Consider the following 22400-nt stretch of genomic DNA (forward strand, 5'->3'; position numbering starts at 1 on the left):
GTAACTTTTAAAATGCTTGATTTACGAAATTGTTAGATGACAAATCTCAATATTATCTTATGAAGCACATTTTGGCTATCTTCCACTGCTTTCAACAACAACATAGTATTTTGATTGAAATTGTTGGATAACAAATCTACACATAATCAGATATATGTACGAGTTAATATTCATATTTATTTTCAAGAAAAAACAAATAAAATGAAGCCTTACATGTCTGTTGTATTTGGAGATAAAGACAAAGAAATATATCCCTGAATGGTATGTGACTAACATCCAAGTTGCTAAATAAAACAACTGTTTAGGCCTCCAAAAGAGTATTACTCGAAAAACGGATTTATGAACAATTACTTACTGATGGTTCACGTTTAAGAGGTTGAAAAAAATCCCATCAATTCATTTTACATAAGGATTAGGAGTAACTAGTTTTCTTTTCAAGATGATAATGAGAGGTAAGGGCCATTAAGTTTGTAGTTAATGTCCCTAATTGAATTATAGATACAACAAATTTATGCAACAAGCATTACCAACAGATGCATCAACAGCTGTTGAAGTTTGCACTACCAGTAGTGCATGCAAAAAACATAACTCAAATGGAACCAAAGCTATTTTACTATTCAATAAGGTAAACTCGAGTAAGTGGAATCTGTGAAACAATTAAAAGACCATATGTTTAAATTAAAAAATTATTAAAATTCACAGTTAAACTAAAGATTTTATGAAATAAATCATATCAAATGAATGTTTAATGCTTGAGTGAAATAACATCAAAATTTAATCGGTTTTTTCTCTAAAAAGTATCAACAAATAGTGGCAGAAAATCTTGAAAAGCGAATTGCATTAGATTTCTTTTCATAAAATTAACCGTAAACTAGTTTAGAAACAATAAAATTATATATATTTCCACATCAAAATTCAACCGAGAAAGTATCGTAGTAATTTGAATCTATAAAGCAATCGAGAAGCCGTAAAAGATCCATTAAAATTTAGGATTAAACCAAAGATTTCAAAAATAAAAGCAAAATAATAAATTATTTTTTTTAGAGTAACACAACATTAAAATCTAATTTGTAAGATATATTTTTTTTTAACGTCAAAAACTAATTGACTAGTTTGTTTGTTTTTTGGTAAAAAAAAATACCAACAAAAGTGGTTCAAATCTTGAATATTTTGAAAACCGACTTCATTCATAATTTATTTATTTTTTTATCTTTTTTAGGAAAGAAGAGGATATACCTCTTTAGGTTATATTAATCGGTTAATTGGAAGCCATGAATTGCACGGGAGTTTGGCATGTTTTTTTCTGCACCCTCGCATTACGAGCCAGCCAAATATTCCAGACCGCATAGCAGGCCAGTGTGAATGCCTGTTTGTTCGTAGAAATCTGAAGGAAGCTGTTAAAGTCATGTGGTTCTGCCATCAATATTACAGGGTAGTTGCTCTGTCTCCCGTCAGATGTCATCCTCAGTCCTCCGTTGTTGTTGGTATTTTGGTCTGATGTTTGGGCTTTACTGTTTTGTAGGGGTTGCGGTGGAAGTACGATGTTGTCGTAGGGGTTTCGATCTCCGCACTTGGTAGTTTAGCATGTCTTGTTGGCCTAGGTATTTATCAATGTACATACTGTTGCAGATGGTTGTTGGTTGCTCTTTGATTCTCCATGCTCTCTTCCCCAATAGCGCCAGGTTGTGAGTCTTACTGTCTCTAATTCCCAGGCCCCCTTCTGCAATTTTTTTCCTTCTCTTCGGTTCCAAGAATCCAACAACACAAAAAATCCCCTTATCCAATTGTAAACCAAACGAAACAACACCACCAAATTTACCCTCACCAACATAAAACATTTACAACCACAACCACCTTCTTCTACCTCAAACAACCACCTCATTCACCCAATCGAGTAATTCAAAACAACAAATAAGGGCAAAACAGTAAAACAAAAATCCTCAAAAACCTTACATGAAAATGAACTAAAAAATTCTGAAACAAAAGCTTATCCTTTCTGCTTCTTCTTCTCCCCCAGAGACCAGAGTCTTCAATGGCTTCTTCTACTCTGACATTACCACCTTCATGTTCTTCATCCTTTCATGGCAGCTCACTTGTAACTTCATCATCATCATCTTCAAGAATTTCATTCCCTAAAATCAGACAGAATGGAAGAAGAGGGTTAGTAGTGAAAGCTTCTGAGAGTGAATCAGGTATTGTATTAGTAGACAGATCAGAGAATGAGAAGACTAGTCGTCTCAAAACATCTTATCTTGAGAAAATTGTTCCTATTCTCAAAGAAGAATTCTCTTACACTAACTTACTCGAGGTAATTTTCATTGTGATTTCCCTCTTTCATTCTAGGGTTCTTGAATTGGGTTTAATTTTGGCCTTTTTATGTTTGTATGTGTTGTTGTTTGTGAAATGTAGGTACCCAAAATTGAAAAGATAGTGGTGAATTGTGGAATTGGAGAAGCTGCACAAAATGCTAAAGGATTAGATGCTGCAATGAAGGATTTGGCAACTATTACTGGGCAGAGGCCGGTGAAGACGAGAGCTAGAGTGTCTATTGCTACTTTTAAGCTCAGGGAAGGGCAACCTATTGGACTTGCTGTTACACTCAGAGGAAATGTGAGTTCTTTTTTACCCTGTGCCCTTTTGCTTTCATGTCGAAGATTTGCTGAAATTGTAATTAGAAGCTATGAAATGTTATTTAGGCTGTATAATGCTTTTGCTTTCATGTCAAAATTTGTTGGGTTTATAGTTAGGTTGTATAATTCTTGTTTAGAAGTCATCCAATATGTCCTTACATGACTCATTCAGCAAATGGTTTTTGATTTGTGTTAGAGTCTAGTGTTAGTTGTTCACTGAGTGGAAATTCCTAACTGTGACCGTTAGAAAGTTCCCATTGTGCTGAGTTAACTTTGGTTGCTTTCGTCTTGCTAAGGGAAAATTAAATACAGTTGAGCTGCCAATTTGTAGTTATTTTCTTTACCAGCTACAGAAAGAGTTTGTTTCCTTTAATATTTTTGGGAATTTTGATTTTCCTTTTTTTTTTTTTTTTCAATTTAGACTGAGTTACTACTTTGCATTTGATTATCTGATGTCTTGCATTTAGAATTATAAGTTGGTGAATTGTGAGGGTACTAACAATTAAGAATTTTCCTTTTTCTTAATTTTGATCGAGTTACTACTTTTAGCCTTTGGCTTAAAGTGTTCAAACTTCAAAATTAGTTGCATGTAGTGCATCTCTTGCATTTGCTTGTTTGTAAGGTTGCTTCTTTGAAAAATGGACAGTTGTAATGAAACCTACAGTTACATGTCTAAGCGATGTAATAGATATAGCTTCCCTATCACATGTCAATTTATTTTGTTGTTCACATGTTTTAAGTTTTGCAATAAAAACTCCCAACCAAGACCATTTAGAAAGTTCCCCCTGTACTTGCCGTTACACTTAGAGGAATGTGAGTTCTTTTTTACCCTATGCCCTTTTGCTTTCATGTCGACAATTTGCTGAATTTGTAGCTAGAAGCCACGTAATGTTATTAAGGTTGTATACCGCTTTTGCTTTCTTGTAGACGATTTGTTGAATTTATAGGTAGAAGCTGTAGAATGTTATTTAGGTTGTATAATGCTTGTTTAGGACTCATCCAACATGTTCTTACTTGAGTCATTCAGCAAATGGTTTTAGATTTGAGAAAGAGGCTACTGTTAGTGGTTCACTTGTTTTTGAGTTCTGCAGTCGAAACTCCTAACAGCGGCCCTTTAGAAAGTTCACATGTTTTTGAGTTCTGGAATGGAACCTCCCAACAGCGGTCGTTATAAAGTTCCCATTGTGCTGAGTCAACTTTGGTTGCTTTCTTCTTGCCAAGGAAAAACTAAATAGAGTTGAGTTGCCAATTTGTAGTTATTTACTTTACAGCTAGAGAAATTGTTTGTTTTTTATATGTTTTTGGAGTTTCCTTTTCTTAGTTTTGAACGAGTCACTTCTTTGCATTTGTTTCTCCAATGTCTTGCTTTTAGAATTATAAGTTGGTGTCGGTGAATTTTGTAAATTCTTTAGCTTAAAGTGTTGACAATGTAGTTGCTTGTAATGCCCTGTATCTGCTTGTTTGTTGGGTTGCTTCTTTGAAAAATGGTTGTCTGAAAGATGTAATAGATATAGCTTCCCTGTTCCATGTGAATTCATTTTGTTGTTCACATTTTTAAGTTCAGCAATAAAAACTCCAAACCAAGACCATTAGAAAGTTACCCTTGTGTTGAGTCAACTTTAGTTGCTTTCTTCTTGCTGAGGGAGAAACTAGTTAGAGTTGCCAATACGTAACTAGCCTGAGAAATAGTTTGTTTCTTTTTATGTTTTTGGATTTCCCCTTTTTCTTAGTTTAGTTCGAGTTACTCTTTTTTGTTTGTCTGATGTCTTACTTTTAGAATTATAAGCTGGTAAATTGCGCAAATCCTTTAGCTTAAAGTGTTCACCTTGTAGTTCTTGTATGCATCTCCTGTGTCTGCTTGTTTGGTAGGTTGTTTCTTTGAAAATTATCGGCTTTATTGACATCCCAATACATGTAGAAGTGTCATCTGACTGGTGTTGATTGTGATGTACAGATGATGTACTCCTTCTTGGATCGACTTGTTAACTTGGGTCTTCCTAGAACAAGGGATTTCCAAGGTGTAAACCCTAACAGCTTCGATGGACACGGAAACTACAGTATTGGAATGCGTGAACAGAGTGTGTTTCCAGAGATAGCATATGATGCCCTTGGTAGGGGTCGAGGTATGGATGTCTGCATAACTACCACAGCTAAAACAGACAAAGAAGCACAAAGGTTGCTTGCTCTTATGGGTATGCCTTTCAGAGAAGGTGGTGGTCCAACAGTGTTGATCCGTAAGAAGAAGAAGAAGGCTCATCACTTTGACAGTAAATCCAAAGGACGGCGATGAATTGGGTGAAATTCTCTTAAAGAGGGTAATGTCATTTGTTTTGTATCTCCTCTCCTTTTCACACATTAGATTGTTTTTGTAATTTATGCCATTTTCAATAGCAAGTTCAATGCAAGTAATTATTCGCTGACTTTCACTTGTTCATCAAAAGTATCCAAGTAATCATTTGTCAAGCATCCTCTTTTGCTACACTCTTTTACCTCCAGAATGCTAATATGGTGTTTCCGCAGTTCAGATTTATCGAGAACTGATGAGTTGGGAACGTTTGTCTGAGATGATTTTCTTCTCGGCAGGCACCATCATACTGGATTCTCTAACCCTCACTCTCTAGGTGGTAAATTGCAATTCACAGTAAGACGAACATTATGTTTAGTTTCTTCTTCTTCTTCTTCCGGATTTCATTGAAATCACGTAACTTATCTGAATTTGACTCAGACTCGTGTTTATGTTTTTAGTTAGACCTGATTCAACTGATTCGAAAAATATAAGAGTCAGTGGGGTTGATCGTTTGAGTTAGGGGTATTTTGTTCCCTGACTCAAATGATCCGAGTATGGTAGCAACTCATATCTGACAAAAACTAAAAGACAAATAGTTTGACACCGAGTCAATGATAGACTCAGATCGAGATCACGAGTCAAATGCAAAGAAATATGCTGGAAGACACCCATGTCTGACAGCAAGTTCAAGACTAATCTTGTTTGTTTTTTTCCTGACTCATTTGACTCGTCTAGATCTAACTGATATCACATGACTCATCTAGATGTATGTTTTTTTCTAAGTTAGATCTGATTCATCCGACTCAAAAATATGTGAGTCAATGGCTTGGTCCCAAGCGTCATTGACATTTTATTTCCCGACTCAAATAGGGTCTCAGACATGAGTTAGGTCATGAGTCAGATCTAACTCAAATTAAAAAACAAACGGTGTGACATCTGGAGCCGAGTCCAATCAAGGCCTATTACTGTTTCCTAAAATAAATCCAAGGCGAAGGTATTTTTCGCCTTATAGACTCCTCCTTTTCAATTTCTGTGTCTGAGTCTGTCCTTGTAGCGCTCTTGTAGATGCTGATGAACTGGGTTTAATTGCAGTGGTGAACCCCATCAGGTCTCAATCACTTGTCATTTGTTATGTTACTCCAACTGGGGGATACAACTACTTGTGTCATGGTTTTGGTTTTGATTCGTTATCGCAAGTGTACAAGGTTGTTATGATTTTTACTTCGAAAGATGACGACGAGTTTCTTTGCATGGTCTTTACACTCGGAACGTGTTCATGGAGGAACGTAACTAAGATGAGTGAAACAGTAGGCGATTATCAGCTGCACGCGCAGGTGGAGAGCCTCGTTTCTATGAAAACCTTCATTCCTAAAGGAGCTAAAACTAGTAACTATGACTGTGTTGAAGATCTGCAACATGCTATCAGAAGCGACCTTCCGGCAGGATGGGTGGATATGGGAATAGGATCATCGAATTTTTATGCTTTCAGTGAACAAGTCCCAGTCCCAGATTTGGAAGAGTGGATGGCTGTACTCAATAGCCTTCCAGATGTACAGGACGATGAATTAAAATTAGATGCCATAGAATATCTTGAGGGTGATCCAATCCGTGTGGGAATGGACTGCTGGTTTGCGTAAGAAATGTCTGTTGCGTAAAATCAGGCCTGCCACCGGGTCTGTATAAGGTGTGTGTAATGCTTATAATAATGTTTATAAGGTCTTGTTCGTTGCAGTTTGCAGAATTGTGTTTCTACTTTCCTTCACTAGTCAATTACTTCAACTGGATAAAGCTCTTGGTATGAATCAGTTCATCCATCATTAACTCTCATTCTTTCCTTTTAATTTCCCATCAGGCATTAACCTCATTGCCTCCCCGGCCCTGTTTTCAGATCGGCAAGCCAAAATGAGTATCCTGGCTTGGAATTGTCAAGGAATTAACAACTCAACTGTTTAACATCCAAAGAGGCTCATCTCATTACATAAGCCTAACATCCTATTTTTGTCTGATACCCTAGCCAATAAACCCATATGGAAACAATTTCCCAATTCCAAAATCTGACCACCGTACCAAAGATTGTAAGACGAGGACGACTTTGTTTTATGTGGAAAAATAATCTCAATGTTCGAGGCGCTACTTCGATACCAAATTTACATCCACGTCATCATGACTCTTCCATCTCCGGGGCATCCGTGACTTTGCACCTGTATATACGGCCCACACCCAGATGCAAGACAAGCTTACGGGAGGATTTTCCCATACATCAACAACGAAACATCTTGCGTATTATTAATTAGGACTTCAACGAAGTGATTAACCAATTCGAAAAAAAAAAGGAAGAAGGCAAGTAACATGTGGATAAACACAAACTTTCCTCAAAATGATACATCAAATGGGCTTCATGGATATAGGATTACTACGGATCCATACATATGGATAAATAATCAACAAGGTCACGACAACATCATGGAAATACTAGATCGATCCAAAACTGATACGTATGATCTATGTCCTTGATGACTATTATTATAGAGACGGAATCCAGAATAATAACATACGAAAACTAGAAAACATAAAATACTAGAAACCAGATTCAAAGAAAATATCTTCTCTAAATTTTGAACAAGAAAAATCTCTTTGTTACGCTCACAATCTCACTAAATAATGGATAACCTTAAACTGTTTTCTAAGCTTGCTTTTACAATAATTAATTATCTCACAAGCTTATCTCTAGGTGATTTGTCACACAAGTCTCCCTCTCTAGGTGTGTTTGTATCACAAACCACACTCTAGATGTCTTAGTTATGAGCTAAACATCTCTATTTATAATTGTTAGAGCACTGCTCGGTCGAACTCGCAAGCATTGCTATCTCAAGCTTGTTTGTCAAGTTTAGTTGTCAATACTATAAGTCTTGATTTCTAGTCTACTTATAGCTATGTCTCTAATTAGGATAGAATGTGTAGTTGAGATTTAGAATTCATGACGTTCTTCGATTGAAGACGAAGATTTACTAAGCGGAGCTTGGAGGAACTTCAACAACAAAAGGTATGTGGAGACTTGAACTCGTCTATCAGTGAGAAGTCTATTCCATTCTATCTCCTATTGAGACTAAGTCGTATAGCTATATAGACTTTACATTATACACATTTGATATTTCAAGCTGAGTTTAACTCGTTGATATCTTTCTCGAAATATATGTTGGAAAACTTTTTTCTTTAACTAAGTTCACCATTATTCTTGACGAAAGTCAAAAGACGATCATGTGAAAATCACCTGGTAACATCTTACATGATTTGTGTGATACATTCATTTGATGTAGACTTGGAATGTTTCGTATTGATCATTCGATCATTTGAAAATTGCTTATAAGCTAATAGTTTGTGTGAGACAGCTATTGTCGTCTTCTAAGAATGTTTCAATGATTGAAATGGGAGTTTAGACCAATTAATCATTTTCTGGATATAACACAGTATGCATACCCGTATGCAAACTGTTGTAAGAATGATTCAGGTCCGGGAACCAAGTATACATACCCGTATGTGAATGGTTTTAACTGATAAAGTCAAGGAACTACGTTTGTGTACCCATTTGCAAACTAATTCACCTGAGTTCGGTCCGGAACGACAGTACACGTACCCGTTTGGGAACTGTGGGACATGACCAAAGTCCGGAACTTAAGTTTGCGTACCCGTTTGTAAACATATGTGGTTAAGTTCTAAAACCGGTTAAGTATATTTTCATACTCATGAACAAATACATTTATATATTTAGGAATAATCTTTGCAAACCGTGGCTAAATCTTCATGAACTGATTCTTTTGAATCAATCCGATTTTGCTTCAACTATGTCTTGCATCTTCTATGGAAATATTAACAATTTAACAACTCTATGAATAACACAATTAGATTTATTTGAGTATCATTTGATCTAGAAGTGTTAAGATGAACATGGTTAACACATAAAAGTTCATATGGCTAACTTCGGTTATCTGTTATTGATCCAACTCAATATACACGTTTAGGTTTGGTTACCCATATCTAAATGAAAGTATATTTCATTTTTGTGTAACAATCTAAGACCATATAACGGTGAAAAGATATTAGCTTGAATCTTAAATCAGGTTTCATCTAATGGTGAAAAGTATATTTCATTTGTGTGTAACAATCTAAGAAACTGAGATTTAACTCTTGGATATATATGTATTTTTCTTGATTGGGTGTCAGAACCAAAAGCATCATGCCAAAGAGTTTTTTTCAGCTTCAAGTGCACTCCTTTTTGCGCCAGATAATGTGCAGCTTCATTTGATCCCTATCAACCTTTGTAAATGGAAACCCAATGTCGTCTACCTTTTATTGCAAGACTTTAAGCTCCTTGATGACAGGTAAAAAAATTCTAAAGAAGTGTGACTTTTTATACAAACTAGTTTCTCACCCGTGCGATGCACGGGTATGTTTCTTGCTTATGGAACATTGGAAGAAAACGTCAGAGTCACTAAATTCTAACCACTGGTAACCAAGTAGAGTTTTCTAATAAGCAGTTCTCTACTTATACTTTTGTTTATCTATGTTTCCAGATTTCAGAATTAATCATTTTTTTTGAGTGACACAACATTGTGAATAGCTTCGTCAATTTCATACGTAACAAATGATGTGAAGGGTAAATGCAATGCGGAATATTAGGATGGTGTCATTGTTGGGTAACTCGATGCATAAAGTGCACAAAGTATCTATATTACACGAAATAGCACTCCACAATAGCATATCAGGTTGAAAAAATTTCGAGTAAGCAAATTGTAGAATAAGTGCAAAACTATAAAAGAAACCAAATATCTAATAAAAGGAAAACAGAAACAAAGTTGGAAGTTGGAAGTAATGTTCTTCTTGATGATAATCGATTTTTAGTTTTGTTTGACATAATAACTACTAATAATTAAATATTAGTTAAGGCGAGTATTTCCTCGAGAGTAGGTCATATTAACATGAGAGCATTCCAAGCTTTTATAATTTGTTCATGTTCTGCAAGAAATATTAAGATGTAAGTTTGGAGAAAAAAATGGAGTACTAACTTTCTTCTCTGCCAAAAAGACTGACTGCATGATCCTGATAACTATATATAACTAAAGCTACTCAAGGATATTAAATGAATTCCTCGTCTTAAATTGTCTTAAATATGTAGAAATATATAAACCTTCTATACGCTTAGGAATCCGCATGTATCTAATTTTGTAAAAAAAAACAAAACAACTTTTGATGTTAAATCTGTGTATTACGTAGACAAAAACCAAACGGAGAGGAACAAAAAAATCAGTATTGATATTAGTAACTATCTTCTACTAAAATTATAAAAAACAAAAAAATAAGATATGTACCAATGATTAAGAAAATCAAAAACAATGATATTGATTATTCGCTTTACTAAGAAATCAAAATAGGAAACATCAAGAATCAAATTATGGTGTTGATATCACATTGATCACTTTTTACCTTGATACTGTTTGACGTATACTCGGCAACGATATTTATAATAGTGCAAGATCGAAGTACCTGACCACAGATAATGACATTACATATCAAACAAACAACCCTAATTCGCACGAAAATAAAATAGAAATAATAATTAAAAAAAAGCGATGTGAGCACAATCGGATTTGGCATTTGCTCGAATGCTTTATATATAGACACCAAACCCAGGAATCCCATAAAAGAGAACCGACTTTATTTTGGAATAATATTAATCTCATATCTAAAAAATATAAATTTTTGATAGCCAGAATCACCTTGTTAGGGATTTTTTTCCGCCAACAAATATTGAGTATCTTTTCACACTGGTTCAGGAATCTAATAAATTTAAGTTTTTTTTCAAATAGAATCTATAATATTTTATCTTTGGATAGTTTAGAAATCCACATTATCTTCGTATCGCCGTAATTAGTGGTTGCAAATATTTTTGTAAAATAATTATATTATATATCAAAATATAACGAAATTAGAAATCTACTTTATTTCAATTTATTTTTTATTTTAGACTTATTTCACTTTTTAGTAATGCTATGAACAAAGTTAAGAAAATTAATATGAAAATGAGGTCTATTATTTTGTTATTGCTTGAATTTTTGTATGCTCATTTTAGTATTGGCTTGCTTCAGATTTTGAATTCTTAATTACTTCAATTTTTTGTTTCAGATTCTACCAATTATGTATTTTTTTATTTTTGGATAGGATCACTAAAAAATTTATTTGCAATAAAGACAAAATGCCGGGTTCAAAGGTTAGTACGACTATCAGTTTTATTTTTTCTAATTCTTATTGGAAGTATAATCTTACTTTATTTAGTTTTAATTGATAGAATGGAGTTGTACGAAAAGAATGATTCCAAAAGTTGTAACCAGATATTGGACATTACACATTTTTTTATACATTAATTATGTGATATTTTGATGCATGATTGATTTAAATTTTTGATTTTGATGAAATTGTGAAAGTGTGGTTGATTTTTGATTTTAGGAAATTATTAAATTATGAAAATAATTTTAGGAAATTCTTTTAGTATATTTTTGGCAACATTAAATTTTTTGAAATAATTATTTTAGGAAATTGGTTAATGTCTTAAGATTTAAGACACTAAGAAAATGATACTAAGCAAAGAAAAATAAAAGCCCGAAACTGAAATTTCGTATATAAATTGCTCAAACAAAATGAATTCTCAAAACTCATTAATACAAGAGAAAACCCAACCCTACTACTGAAAAAAAAATCACATTTTTATCTAGAACGCCCAATGCTTCAGCAAAAGAGAAAGTGGACACTATTCTTTTCCGTTTTTTAACTTGACTGTAAGGTTCATTGCAGCAACACAAATATATCTACAACTACACTACAATGTTAATCCATCATCGTGTTTTCTAGAGGAGTCAATGTCTTTGTTTCTTAGTCTCCATTGTGGAAACAATAATAACTACACTGTTTTGCAGAAACAAAGATAGTCATTTTCCAATACTACAGTTCATAAACTTGATTAAATGTTTATTTTATTCTGTTAAGTGGTATTTAGTGGGATAAGTTGAGATCACTCCATATCATATTCATGGACCTGTATAACAGCAGTTCTTTATTAGAGCAAAGGAATACCGCTGCTTATAATACTTATAGTTTTTTATAATTTCCATATCAGTTTATAGTGTCATAACCCACAATGTCTAAAAATTTTCAGAAGTGCAAAAGCCAACCATACACATGTATCGTATCCGAGAGTCTCCATATGTCTCACCGGTAGATCTATATGTGAAAATACACGTACTGAGTTCCGCCAACGATTATATCGATCCCCATAATGAGTAGTACGTAACAACACAGTTTCTATGATTAATAAGAAATTTCGTAAACACGCCTTAAATGTATTGATGAAAATGGGGACCGATACATTATAATGCAGTATATAGTTGATTGATCCATGTATCTTCAGTATGTTGGTCACAATATAGATGTCTCCAACTGCTGAAACACTATCAATTATTTGCAATAGCCAGCATAATACCTATTTTCCTTTTTCGATATATTTGCATATTCTTCGTCAAAATATCCCATTTACAGGAAAAATATGTTTACAATCATAACTAAGAAACCTAATTGAACGAATTGTAAGGTCTCTTGAATATGACTACCTGCTATGTGATAAAGGACGTTGAAGCAACCTGCAAATGGATCAATGCAAGTGAATAAACAACTTGCCAATACTTGCCAAATAAGGCTTAAGGAAACCCAATCAGTGTGCACCACCACCAACATTAGCAAATAACCAATTTAAAAAAAATCAAACCTTGATAACGATAAGAGGAACAAAAAGAGAAGTGGTAATGCAGACATAGTTCGAGATCTTCACTTGCATGGTCCCACTGTTGAGTTCATTCCTGGTACTTTCTAGTGATCAACCATAGTTTGGTTAGTTTTTCTGTTTGCTGCCTGGAAACACAAAACGAACTAAGATTCTCAAAAATATTACTATTTGCTTTTCTCAATCACAATACCATGGGCAACAAAAAAAAAGTCTCTATCAGAATACCGTTATTAATAAAAAAAAAATCTCAAACAAAATATCATAATCAACAAAAAAAAAAAATTAATTGAGATTTCACAATAGAAACAACAACCTTCATAAGAAAATGCACCCGAAAGTATAAACAACCAAAACTTGAGAAGGTCATTAATATTTCTTACTAAAGAAGATTTTGATTACCTTGGAGAAGACACCAATGGAAAGAGGACTTGGATCTTTTTGACTTTCCCTGATGACGACCGTATTAACTATTAAACGGTAACTTGAACAGTAACGATAACTTTTTTGAACCTGCAAAAATAAACGGCAACCACCGATCAGAAGAAAAAATCCTGAGCATCTGTAAAACAAACATTAAAAACTGAGGCAACGCCCAAAAAATGAGCTTTTACTACTCCTCGAATGTTTTTATGTATATGAGAGGATGTTAGTATTTCTGGAATACCTTACTTAGAAATTTTGATATTACTTTTGGCTGTAATACCTTACTTGTTGTATTCAATATTATTCTTGATTGAAAGGTAACATGGTAAAAAAGGAAAAATATCTCTCCTTTCAATTTCATTTCAATTTTATAAAACTATATTCTCTATATAAAAACGTTCTTTTAGATCTTAAAAATCAATTACCTAAACCAGGGTTATTCTATAGTTATAACTTATGAACACAAAATAAATACACTAAAAATACGTTCATCACTCTTAACATGTATAGCAAATATCTAAATTACACGTTGTGATTTTATCTTTTTAAATCTTTTTATGGAAAGAACAATACTAAGAAAAATTAATATCAGAACTCATTTTCTGTTGTCCGCTTTTGAACTGATCTTTTTTTTTGTTCCCAAAGATTTGCTTAATGTTGTTTTACTGTTTGTCATGATTTTCTATAACGAGATTGTATCTTGTTTATTGGACAGGATTAATAATCATTTTTTTTTTGCGGAAGAGGAAGCATGGTTCGATCAACGGGTAATTACTCATAATTCCATGTATATATTTTGATTCTTATTATTAATTTGATTCTAGTTAGGATTACTTTAATTATTATTGGTTTGGAATAAAAACTGTAATATAATTGGACATTGGACATCAGACATTCTTTTTATTTTATTACGATTGATTACGTTTTGTGATGAAATTATGATGAACAATTCGTGTCCTGATGTGATTTTATTTCTACGTAATTATGAATTTTAATGTTAAATCTAAATTAGATATTAATTATATTTTACCCGATTTTATATCTATTTTTAACAATTTTATAAGATTGTTTAATACTTAATTATTTTTTATATTTTCCTTGAATGTAATTGGCCGGAAAAGATTTTGTGGGTCTAAAAAATTCTCTTGAAATTCTATTGGCTGAAATTTACAATAATGGGGCCAGAATCAACCAGAAACTCCGGTTTACCACGTTGTCCGAAAAAACTCTGTTTTTATATAGAGAAAAATTCATCGACTCTGACTCGAGTTCCCAGTCGAGTCAGATGAGTAACCCAACCGATTCAAACCGATTCGCCAACATCCTCCTGCTCACTCAGATAGTCAGATTAGTGCTAGTCATCAGCAAAATCCAAATTCTATCCTGTCTGTGTACGGTGGAACCTACCACTGGTACGGGTTAATATTGTTTTTCACGAAATGAGATCACCAAGAAGAAAACAAAGAGTCAAACAAAAACAAAACACAAGATCAAATCCATCATCACTCTCTGTCTAACACTAAGAGTAACACCTCATCGTCTCTGATTTCTGATTCTTTCTTCATTAATCAACACCTCATCTCATCACCAGTGATTTGATTACACATTGAAAAGCGAACCAGCTGAGTTTTAATTATCGATTCAATGGTTGTTGTTTATAAAATAGGAGGAACTGTAACAATGGCTAAACAATTGATTACAATCAATACTAATAGAACAGATCGTTGTTATTCAATCTCTTGTTCTTCTTCTTCTTCATCTTCAGATCTTTCTTTTGATTATACAAGTATGTCTCAGAGAATAAGTACTAGTACTACTCGGAAAGGCGATCTTGTGTTCGTTGTCAATCCCAAAGGTTTTCATTTATGTCTCTCTATTCTATTCTCTGTCGATTACTGTGATTGATTGAATCTGTAAAGTTTGTATTTTATTGAGATTGATTGAATTTGGATGATAGGTGCTAATGGAAGAACTGGTAAGGAATGGAAGAAATTATTGCCTTATTTGAGGACCCATCTTGGTCAACATCGAAATGTAAGCTTCTTCTCTTTAACTTCTGGGATTCAGAAATTTCATTTTTAATCAATGGCTTTTTGTTCTAATTTTCGAATTGGTTATGCATAATACTGAATTTGGGTAATGGGTTTAAGCTGTAAAATTAGTTTGAAATTGAAAATATGGGTTTTAATCAGGAGGAATTTGATTTCATTGGTATGATTAGTGTGAAATTGCTGGCTAATGGAGACCCAGAATTAGCTTAGATTTTAGATAGTTGGTGGAGGAATTATTGTGTAAGTTTTCTGACAAAGGAACCTGCTGTTATTATCCGCTTATTTGATTGAGTGAGAGAGTACTGTGTTTTAACACTTAAACTAATTTCTATTTGTTTGAGCAGATTTGTGAATGTTTGACCTCAGCTCCTTCTCATGCCATTGACATTACAAGGGAGGTGAGAATACTTTTCTTTATTCTTTGAGCTATAGTTTCAGATACTAGGATTTGAATGAGCTGCATAGTTGTTTTATCTTTTTTACATTTTCTCACAAGGGGTTTTGTTTCCTCGCATTGTATGAAGGCTATACGGGAGGGAGCTGATGCTGTGGTTGCAGTTGGAGGTGATGGTACTCTTCACGAGGTTCGTGTCGTTTATCTTGTTCTTCTGTATATTATTACAGTGTGTTGTATGATACACACTGGTTTCATAAGTTCTGTTGTGATGGTACGCTCAACTATGTCGTGGACTTGGTCTTAATGATAGTAAACATTGACAAATGCTAGCTAGACCTCTTAGTTCTGATCATACTTTGGCTTGGATTTTGGCAGGTTATAAATGGCTTTTTCTGGGATGGAAAACCTGTTTCAGCTCATGGCGAGGGGAATACTCATACAACTGCACTTGGCGTAAGTGGTTACTGATATACTTTTTCTCGTAGCATATTACTTATGCTCTTATAGATAAGCCATTAAATTACAGAATCCAACATAGACTAGTGAGGTTATAGACTCTTCTGTAAGCATTCTAAGGAACTGTTATAATCCTGTGTTTTGTAGGTTATTCCACTAGGTACTGGATCTGATTTTGCCAGAACGTTTGGCTGGTTGGTTGCTGCTTCTCATACATGCCTTCATTTGGTATGATCTTTGAATAATTGGCAATTAGCCCTTGTTCGTCGAGTCATAAGAATCTTTATGGTTTGTTTTATCAGGAAAAATGACCCACATGAAGCCGTGCAACGAATATCTAGAGGTATTTCACCTTTTATCTTCTCTGTTCAGATAGTTTGGGAAATTATGTGCTTTCATTCTTGACCAGGCAAAAATATTGTACAAGCTTTCGTAAACACCTTTATGCATATTTTTGAGTTTTCGTTTTTAACATCCATAATACTGTGTTTGCAGGTTTAAGAACTAGAATAGATATTGGGGCTGTTAGTGGTGAAAGAGGTGAACCTCATTACTTCCTAAATGTTGCTGACGTTCACCTGTAAGGCCATCTTCCTTGATCAAGTTGAGCAAGCTATATTTGGTATTTCTGACCAACTCACCCTAGTGTTTCGTGGAAGTCTGTAGGAGTGCAAAGGCTGGATATTATGCATCAAAGTACAAACAATTTGGGAACCTTTGCTATGTTATTGGTGCATTGAGGGGCTTTATGGGGCACAATAATCAGGACCTCAGGATCAAGGTCAGTGAATGATGCTATAAAATTAGCTGTTTACACATGGAACTTTCTGGTGTTCTGATGCCACTGTTTTGACTATAAGAAGATCTTATCAAATGCATTTAATGCTTTAAAACATTCTAGGTCAATGGGGGCGACTGGGAAATAATTCCTCAAGTAACAGCCCTCTGCGTGGGAAATGCGAAGTTCTTTGGTGGTGGCATGAAGATAACACCTAATGCTGACCCTTGTAATGGAAATCTTGAGGTAGTCAAATATCACTAACCTAATTATCCTTCACAAATTTCTCTAGCATTTTACTTCCTGCCGTATGAAATACTTGTTTCAAGTTTGCTCTATATTTTATCCTCAGGTTGTGATTCTTCAGAACTTCAAATGGTATGATTTCATCTTTAGAATGCATAAGCTATACAATGGAACGCACTTATCAGTGCAAAACGTTTCTTCTAGAAGGTACTGATGTCTCTATTATCTTCTGGCATATTCTTTGACATATGATCTTTTCTGTTGCTTCTAAACAAATTATTAGTCCCTCTATGTATGGTAATGATATTTGTGAACATGAGTATTTGCTGTCTTGACCTCGACAACTTCCTAGTTGCTGATCAAACTGGACAATTAGTTGTTCATTAAGACCATTACTATTGTCTTAAAGCTATGTTTTACCAGCAGACCTGAGTCCTCTCACAGTAAGACCTCTTAAACATTTTTTTTAGCCAACTCGAAAACTCTATTGTCTAGGAACTTCAATTGAGAACAAGGAATCAGTCCTTTCAATTGGGTTATGCTTCCACTTAAAATCTTCTCGTTTCAATTTCTCCTTCGTGCTTTCTAGTTAACGACCACATAGAGTCAGTGCATGGGAGTATGGTAATAAAATTATAGGTTTTAGTCTTGAGTCGTGACAGTTTTTCTGTTTTGCAGTGTACAGTCCATCGAAGTCAAGGAAATTACTGGCGATAGTAGTATTTTTGTGCAAGCTGATGGGGAACATCAAGGATTTCTTCCAAGGAAGTTTTACATTTTACCTTCTGCAATAGAGCTAATACACTAATTTCCGAAAACTGCTTTTATGGCTTCGCAGCGAGTCAATCGTTTTTTTATGTTGCTTCCCACAAGGAACCCGCAGTTGTGCCATGAGATGCCGCCTCTCTTTTTTAGTTCTAAAGTTTAAGAAGGGGCATCTAAATTTTGTAATTTGAGCTGAAATAAAATTATGCAAAGACTCATCACTGCTTCATTTCTTTTCCCCTTGTGCACATAAACAGGCAAGTATAGTAGCTACAGTACAACCACTACATGTCCATTCAGTTTAACGACTACTTTCACTGTTTTGGTTGCAGTGCAGACACTTTTTTAACAATGCAAGAATCAGTACAGGTTATTAGCTTCGATATTATGAACAAACCTTCAATTTTGTATAATGTGTAATCGAATCAAACCATTCTCATTTTCTGCGTAGGTGCATTTTTTTCTTCTTGTTTTAGTGTTTGCAGTTGTTTTTTTTTAGTTTTTGTTTGCAGTTTTCATTTGCTGTTTGTTTTTCTTTTGTGTGCAGTTTTAATTTTGCTCCATTTTTTTGCCTACAACACTAGCCTTTTAACTCATCTCCGATCCCACACTTCACGCTGTATTTCACTACACGTCGCAACAAAACTGATATGTTTTCACTCGGTGTCTGTATGTGCTAGTGTTTTAGTTTGAGTCAGATTTGACTCGTGACTGTCTCAAACGTATCTGCTTGTGTTTTAGTTTGAGTTAGACTTGATGCCTGACCTGACTTGAACCCGTTTGAGTCAGGGAACAAAATTCTCATGATCCATCGGATCAAGCCATTGACTAGCACATCTTTGAATTAGATGAGTCAGATCTGATTCAAAAAAACTAAATGTAAGAAAATATCATGTAAATCATGTACCCGTTCTCCCAGAATCTCTGGAGCTTCTGCACTTTTGATGCAAGTATCAGCTACCGAATGAAGATCTAGATATTCACGAGAATTATTTGTAATTATTTATTTATGGGTCTATGAATTAGAATTAAATAAATAAGCCAAAAAATTTCATGACTTTCTCTATGTTTGAATACCAAAAACAGAATTCAATTCTAGTTAGAAGCAAAAAAAAAACTTGCCTCATAAAGCTGAACATTTCTGCCTCTTAAAAATTATTTTGGAATTGTGTTTAAAGAAGCTTTTACAAGCAAAAGTAACCAACATAGTTGTTTGTGTTTTATGACTCGATTCACTCGTCAGATTCCAAATCTGACTCATTACATCTGAATTTAACTCGTTACGTCTTACTCAAACCTAGGAAGTCTAATCTTAAGTCAGTTTCGAGTCACGAGTCAGACCCCAACAAAGAATGTGTCCAACCACCACGTGGAATAAGGCATCTAGACGAGGGTATGTTTGTCCAAATGAATCCAACACATGGTCATGACTCGGTCTCGGTGTCTCATCTGGGGTTTTCGATTTAGAATCCAGAACAAAACCCTAAATTGAATTCCTGCTGCTGTTTTATCTCCATCTTCTTAAAATCCCCCAAATTCTTATATCCTCTGTTTCCTCATCAACAAAACCAATAGAATGGGTATGTTCAGTGATCTTCCATCAGATGTAATGTTAGACATTTTCACTAGGTTACCAGCTGAATCAATTGGGGATTGCAAATCAGTTTCCAAGAGATGGAGAAACGTTCTTCGCCATCCATCCTTCAATCAAATGCACTCAAATCTCCTCCTTAGTAACCTTGATTCTTCTGCTGATTCCGGTAAGCTTAATTTTAGTTTCAGGATGGATGATCTTTCTGAACCATTTTCCAGAAACTTATATTATCTAGAATATGATGACGAAGTTTCTTCTCATACAGTTAAGAAACTGAAATTGAAACCTCCGTTTGAGTTATACAGTATACTTGGATCATGTAACGGTTTGGTTTGTATAAACGGATTGCCTAAACATTATACCAGTGCTTCTTATGTTGCTTATATCTGTAATCCCATCACTGGAGAATCTATCACCCTTCCTGAACTTGATAGAGCCACATACTATCATAATGTTTTTTTCATGACTTGTGGATTTGGTTACGTTGCTGCGACTAATGAGTACAAGGTTGCTAGGCTTTACACTCTCTGGAAAGACCCCAAGGCAGCACAAATTGAGGTTTATACTCTCGGCAGTGGTAAAGGATGGAGAAGCGTTGGGAAGATAAACAACTATTTGATGGACATTTCTATGCTAAATCCTTTCTTCGGATTTATTTATTGGACCCTCAGAGAGGGGAGAATTATGGCATTTGATTTGGCTAATGAGATTTTTGTAGAATTAGATGAATATTATAATAAGAATTTTCGGGATACGGTGTTGGGAGGTCATTACTGTGGTATACACTACAGTGAAGACGAGACATTTAGTTGGAGTATGGTTACCCAAGAAAAAAGAAGACGAGACATTTAGTTGGAGTAAAGAGTTCAGTTTAATCAATATGGATCCATACACTTCTTCACTTGCCCTTACGAGTAGTGGTAGAGTTTTATGTTACACAAGTACAAAGCTCCATCTTTATGACCTGAAGTCTTCTTCTTCCATAATGCTCGAGGACTTTGCATCTTTTGGTAGAAAAATTCATCACGGAGTTCCACACATGATGAACACTTTAGTTTCGGTGAAAGCATTTGGAGAAGAAAACATGGAGACTGGAAGGTCCGTGGAAGCAATTGAAACTTGAAGAAGTATCGTAAAGAGCAAAAAGAGGTGAGTCTTTTATTTGTACGTCACCTAGGAATACCTTAGAGCCTGGATGAGATCTGAATAGAAGTAGGCATGCATGAAAATTAAGAAGCAGGCATGCCGAAGTAGGCATGGATAATCTCGTAGGATTCTTTTCAGTTAGTTGCTCTTCTTTCACTGATTTTTTAAGTAGGGTAACTCTTGTTATGAAGTCTGATTCCACAAATTGGTCTGAGAAGGATTCAACTGATGATTCCGATTTTATGGTTTGTTTTACAAATAAAATGAGTTCTGCGTTCCCAACATCCCATATTTTCATACAGGGGCTTAAGTCCCTATTCGGCTGTGCTATTTTGTTGTCGCTCAGTTATGTGCTGTTTGGTTTGCTATTAACAAGTACATCCTTTCGACCAGGTAATCTTCCATTGACCTCGTGGCTGCACCCTATCTTATATGGCATATTTGTGTTCTGTATATTATTCTGTTGTAGAAGGTTAGGTTGTACAGGTTGGCTGTCAGTAAGAAGTTTTTAGAATAGGAAGTGCAATCTAATCCCGAAAACAAGGATATGCTCATGTTAAGGGCACTTCTCTTTCGAAACTGATCCTAATTCATTTATATGTGTAAGTTTCTTTTTCAATATATCTCGCCCAAGGTTTCATAGTTTGCGCTTATTTTACCTTTCTGTGTATGTGTTTTTAATTTTTTGTTTGTTAAATTATTTCCATTGTGGGTCATTGACATGTTTGACTTGGCACCGGTTTCTTTAGTTTAGCCATCTTACTGGTAGTTTAGTATTTCTTTAGCAGAGTACGCTGTCAGGCTTCTCTCTGGCCTTGTTACTGTTTACAATAGATGATTGAAATTTGCGGTGCGTTCTTGTGTCCCTTTCACTTCATCTATGTAAACTTTTGGATCTTTTTCAAAAATACCATTGTCTTTCTTTAGTGGAGTGCGGCTGTTATCTCTTGGATTCTGTGTATATACCCACAATTTCTTGTCACCTATCTTCCAAGCCAAGGCCTCAACCCATGACTAACGGCAATTTGGTTGTGTAATGGTCTATTGTTCATTTCCTGCAAGGGATGAATCATGGTGATTAAGATTTTCTTTACTCATTTCCGTTGAAATGGCTGTTTCTTAATTTAGGCTATTAGACTCGAGCAAAAATTACGCCATCGGTCGTTAGCTTGTGTTGTGAAATTTGTTTTTAGAAACGGCAGTTTGTATCCTGGTGAAACTCGTATTACTTGAGCTGGCAAAATTAAAATAATTAAACCTTTTAGCGAAACACCAAGTAAACGATACACTGGAAGCATGTCTCCATTGTAGTCCAGCCCGGTTAGGATACCTGGCTTTCACCCAGGCGACCCGGGTTCAAATCCCGGCAATGGAACTTTTTTCTTTTCTTTTGGCAACCATCTTTCGTGAGAATGTTCAATCCACTTTGACTTGTTGGCTTGCTACACTTCTAAACCGATGATAAGGCTGGTTTCAAGATAGGTGACCTGTTTGGATTGTAAGCATTGCTCATCGCCATTTTTACTTAGCACTTGCAAATATCAGGTAATAGCACAAAAATGATGAGGACAAAAAAACTTGTCATTTGACGTGCGTGGTCTATTTTTTAAGGAACCCTTCGTTTTTAGTTACCGTCTACTCGGCCCAACATTTTTAACCTTTCGTCCCTCGGTTTCCTGGTGGGTTAGGTTGCAAAATCGATGAATTTATAATCCTATAGGATTTCTAGTTCTGGGATTTATGTGGATCCCTTGTGTGTTTAGCAACTTGGTTCAAATCCAAAGCATTCATGACCA

General features: G+C 34.8%; 3 protein-coding genes and 1 non-coding gene across 5 annotated transcripts; all 4 read left to right on the plus strand.

Annotated features, from left to right (window-relative positions):
• The first annotated feature begins 1986 nt into the window (after window positions 1-1986).
• LOC113301305 (50S ribosomal protein L5, chloroplastic-like) lies at window positions 1987-5055 on the plus strand. The gene is made up of 3 exons (XM_026550070.1): window positions 1987-2308; window positions 2410-2610; window positions 4585-5055. The coding sequence occupies exons 1-3, from the start codon at window positions 2033-2035 to the stop codon at window positions 4918-4920; spliced, it is 813 nt and encodes a 270-aa protein (XP_026405855.1). The 5' UTR covers window positions 1987-2032; the 3' UTR covers window positions 4921-5055.
• Window positions 5056-14603: 9548 nt separating this feature from the next.
• On the plus strand, window positions 14604-18098 carry LOC113302514 (sphingoid long-chain bases kinase 2, mitochondrial-like). Its single transcript, XM_026551433.1, has 12 exons — window positions 14604-15026; window positions 15129-15205; window positions 15567-15620; window positions 15747-15806; window positions 15995-16072; window positions 16223-16269; window positions 16378-16418; window positions 16571-16655; window positions 16742-16856; window positions 16977-17099; window positions 17206-17306; window positions 17778-18098. Exons 1-12 carry the CDS (start codon window positions 14816-14818, stop codon window positions 17905-17907), a joined length of 1122 nt encoding a protein of 373 aa, XP_026407218.1. The 5' UTR covers window positions 14604-14815; the 3' UTR covers window positions 17908-18098.
• Window positions 18099-19346: 1248 nt separating this feature from the next.
• On the plus strand, window positions 19347-21159 carry LOC113305404 (putative F-box protein At3g23960). 2 transcript variants are annotated; one of them, XR_003338495.1, is made up of 2 exons: window positions 19347-20607; window positions 20998-21159. XR_003338495.1 is itself a non-coding variant. In XM_026554448.1 (1 exon), exon 1 carries the CDS (start codon window positions 19441-19443, stop codon window positions 20308-20310), a length of 870 nt encoding a protein of 289 aa, XP_026410233.1. In that variant the 5' UTR covers window positions 19347-19440; the 3' UTR covers window positions 20311-20888. The 2 variants fall into 2 exon arrangements, 1 of the variants encoding a protein (XP_026410233.1); XM_026554448.1 differs by lacking the exon at window positions 20998-21159 and having other exon boundaries at window positions 19347-20888.
• A 746-nt stretch (window positions 21160-21905) lies between these two features.
• On the plus strand, window positions 21906-21979 carry TRNAE-UUC. The gene has a single exon. It is a non-coding gene; the product is annotated as a tRNA-Glu (tRNA).
• The last annotated feature ends 421 nt before the right edge of the window (window positions 21980-22400 follow it).

Source organism: Papaver somniferum, chromosome 8, assembly GCF_003573695.1.
Source record: "Papaver somniferum cultivar HN1 chromosome 8, ASM357369v1, whole genome shotgun sequence".
Taxonomy (NCBI): domain Eukaryota; kingdom Viridiplantae; phylum Streptophyta; class Magnoliopsida; order Ranunculales; family Papaveraceae; genus Papaver; species Papaver somniferum.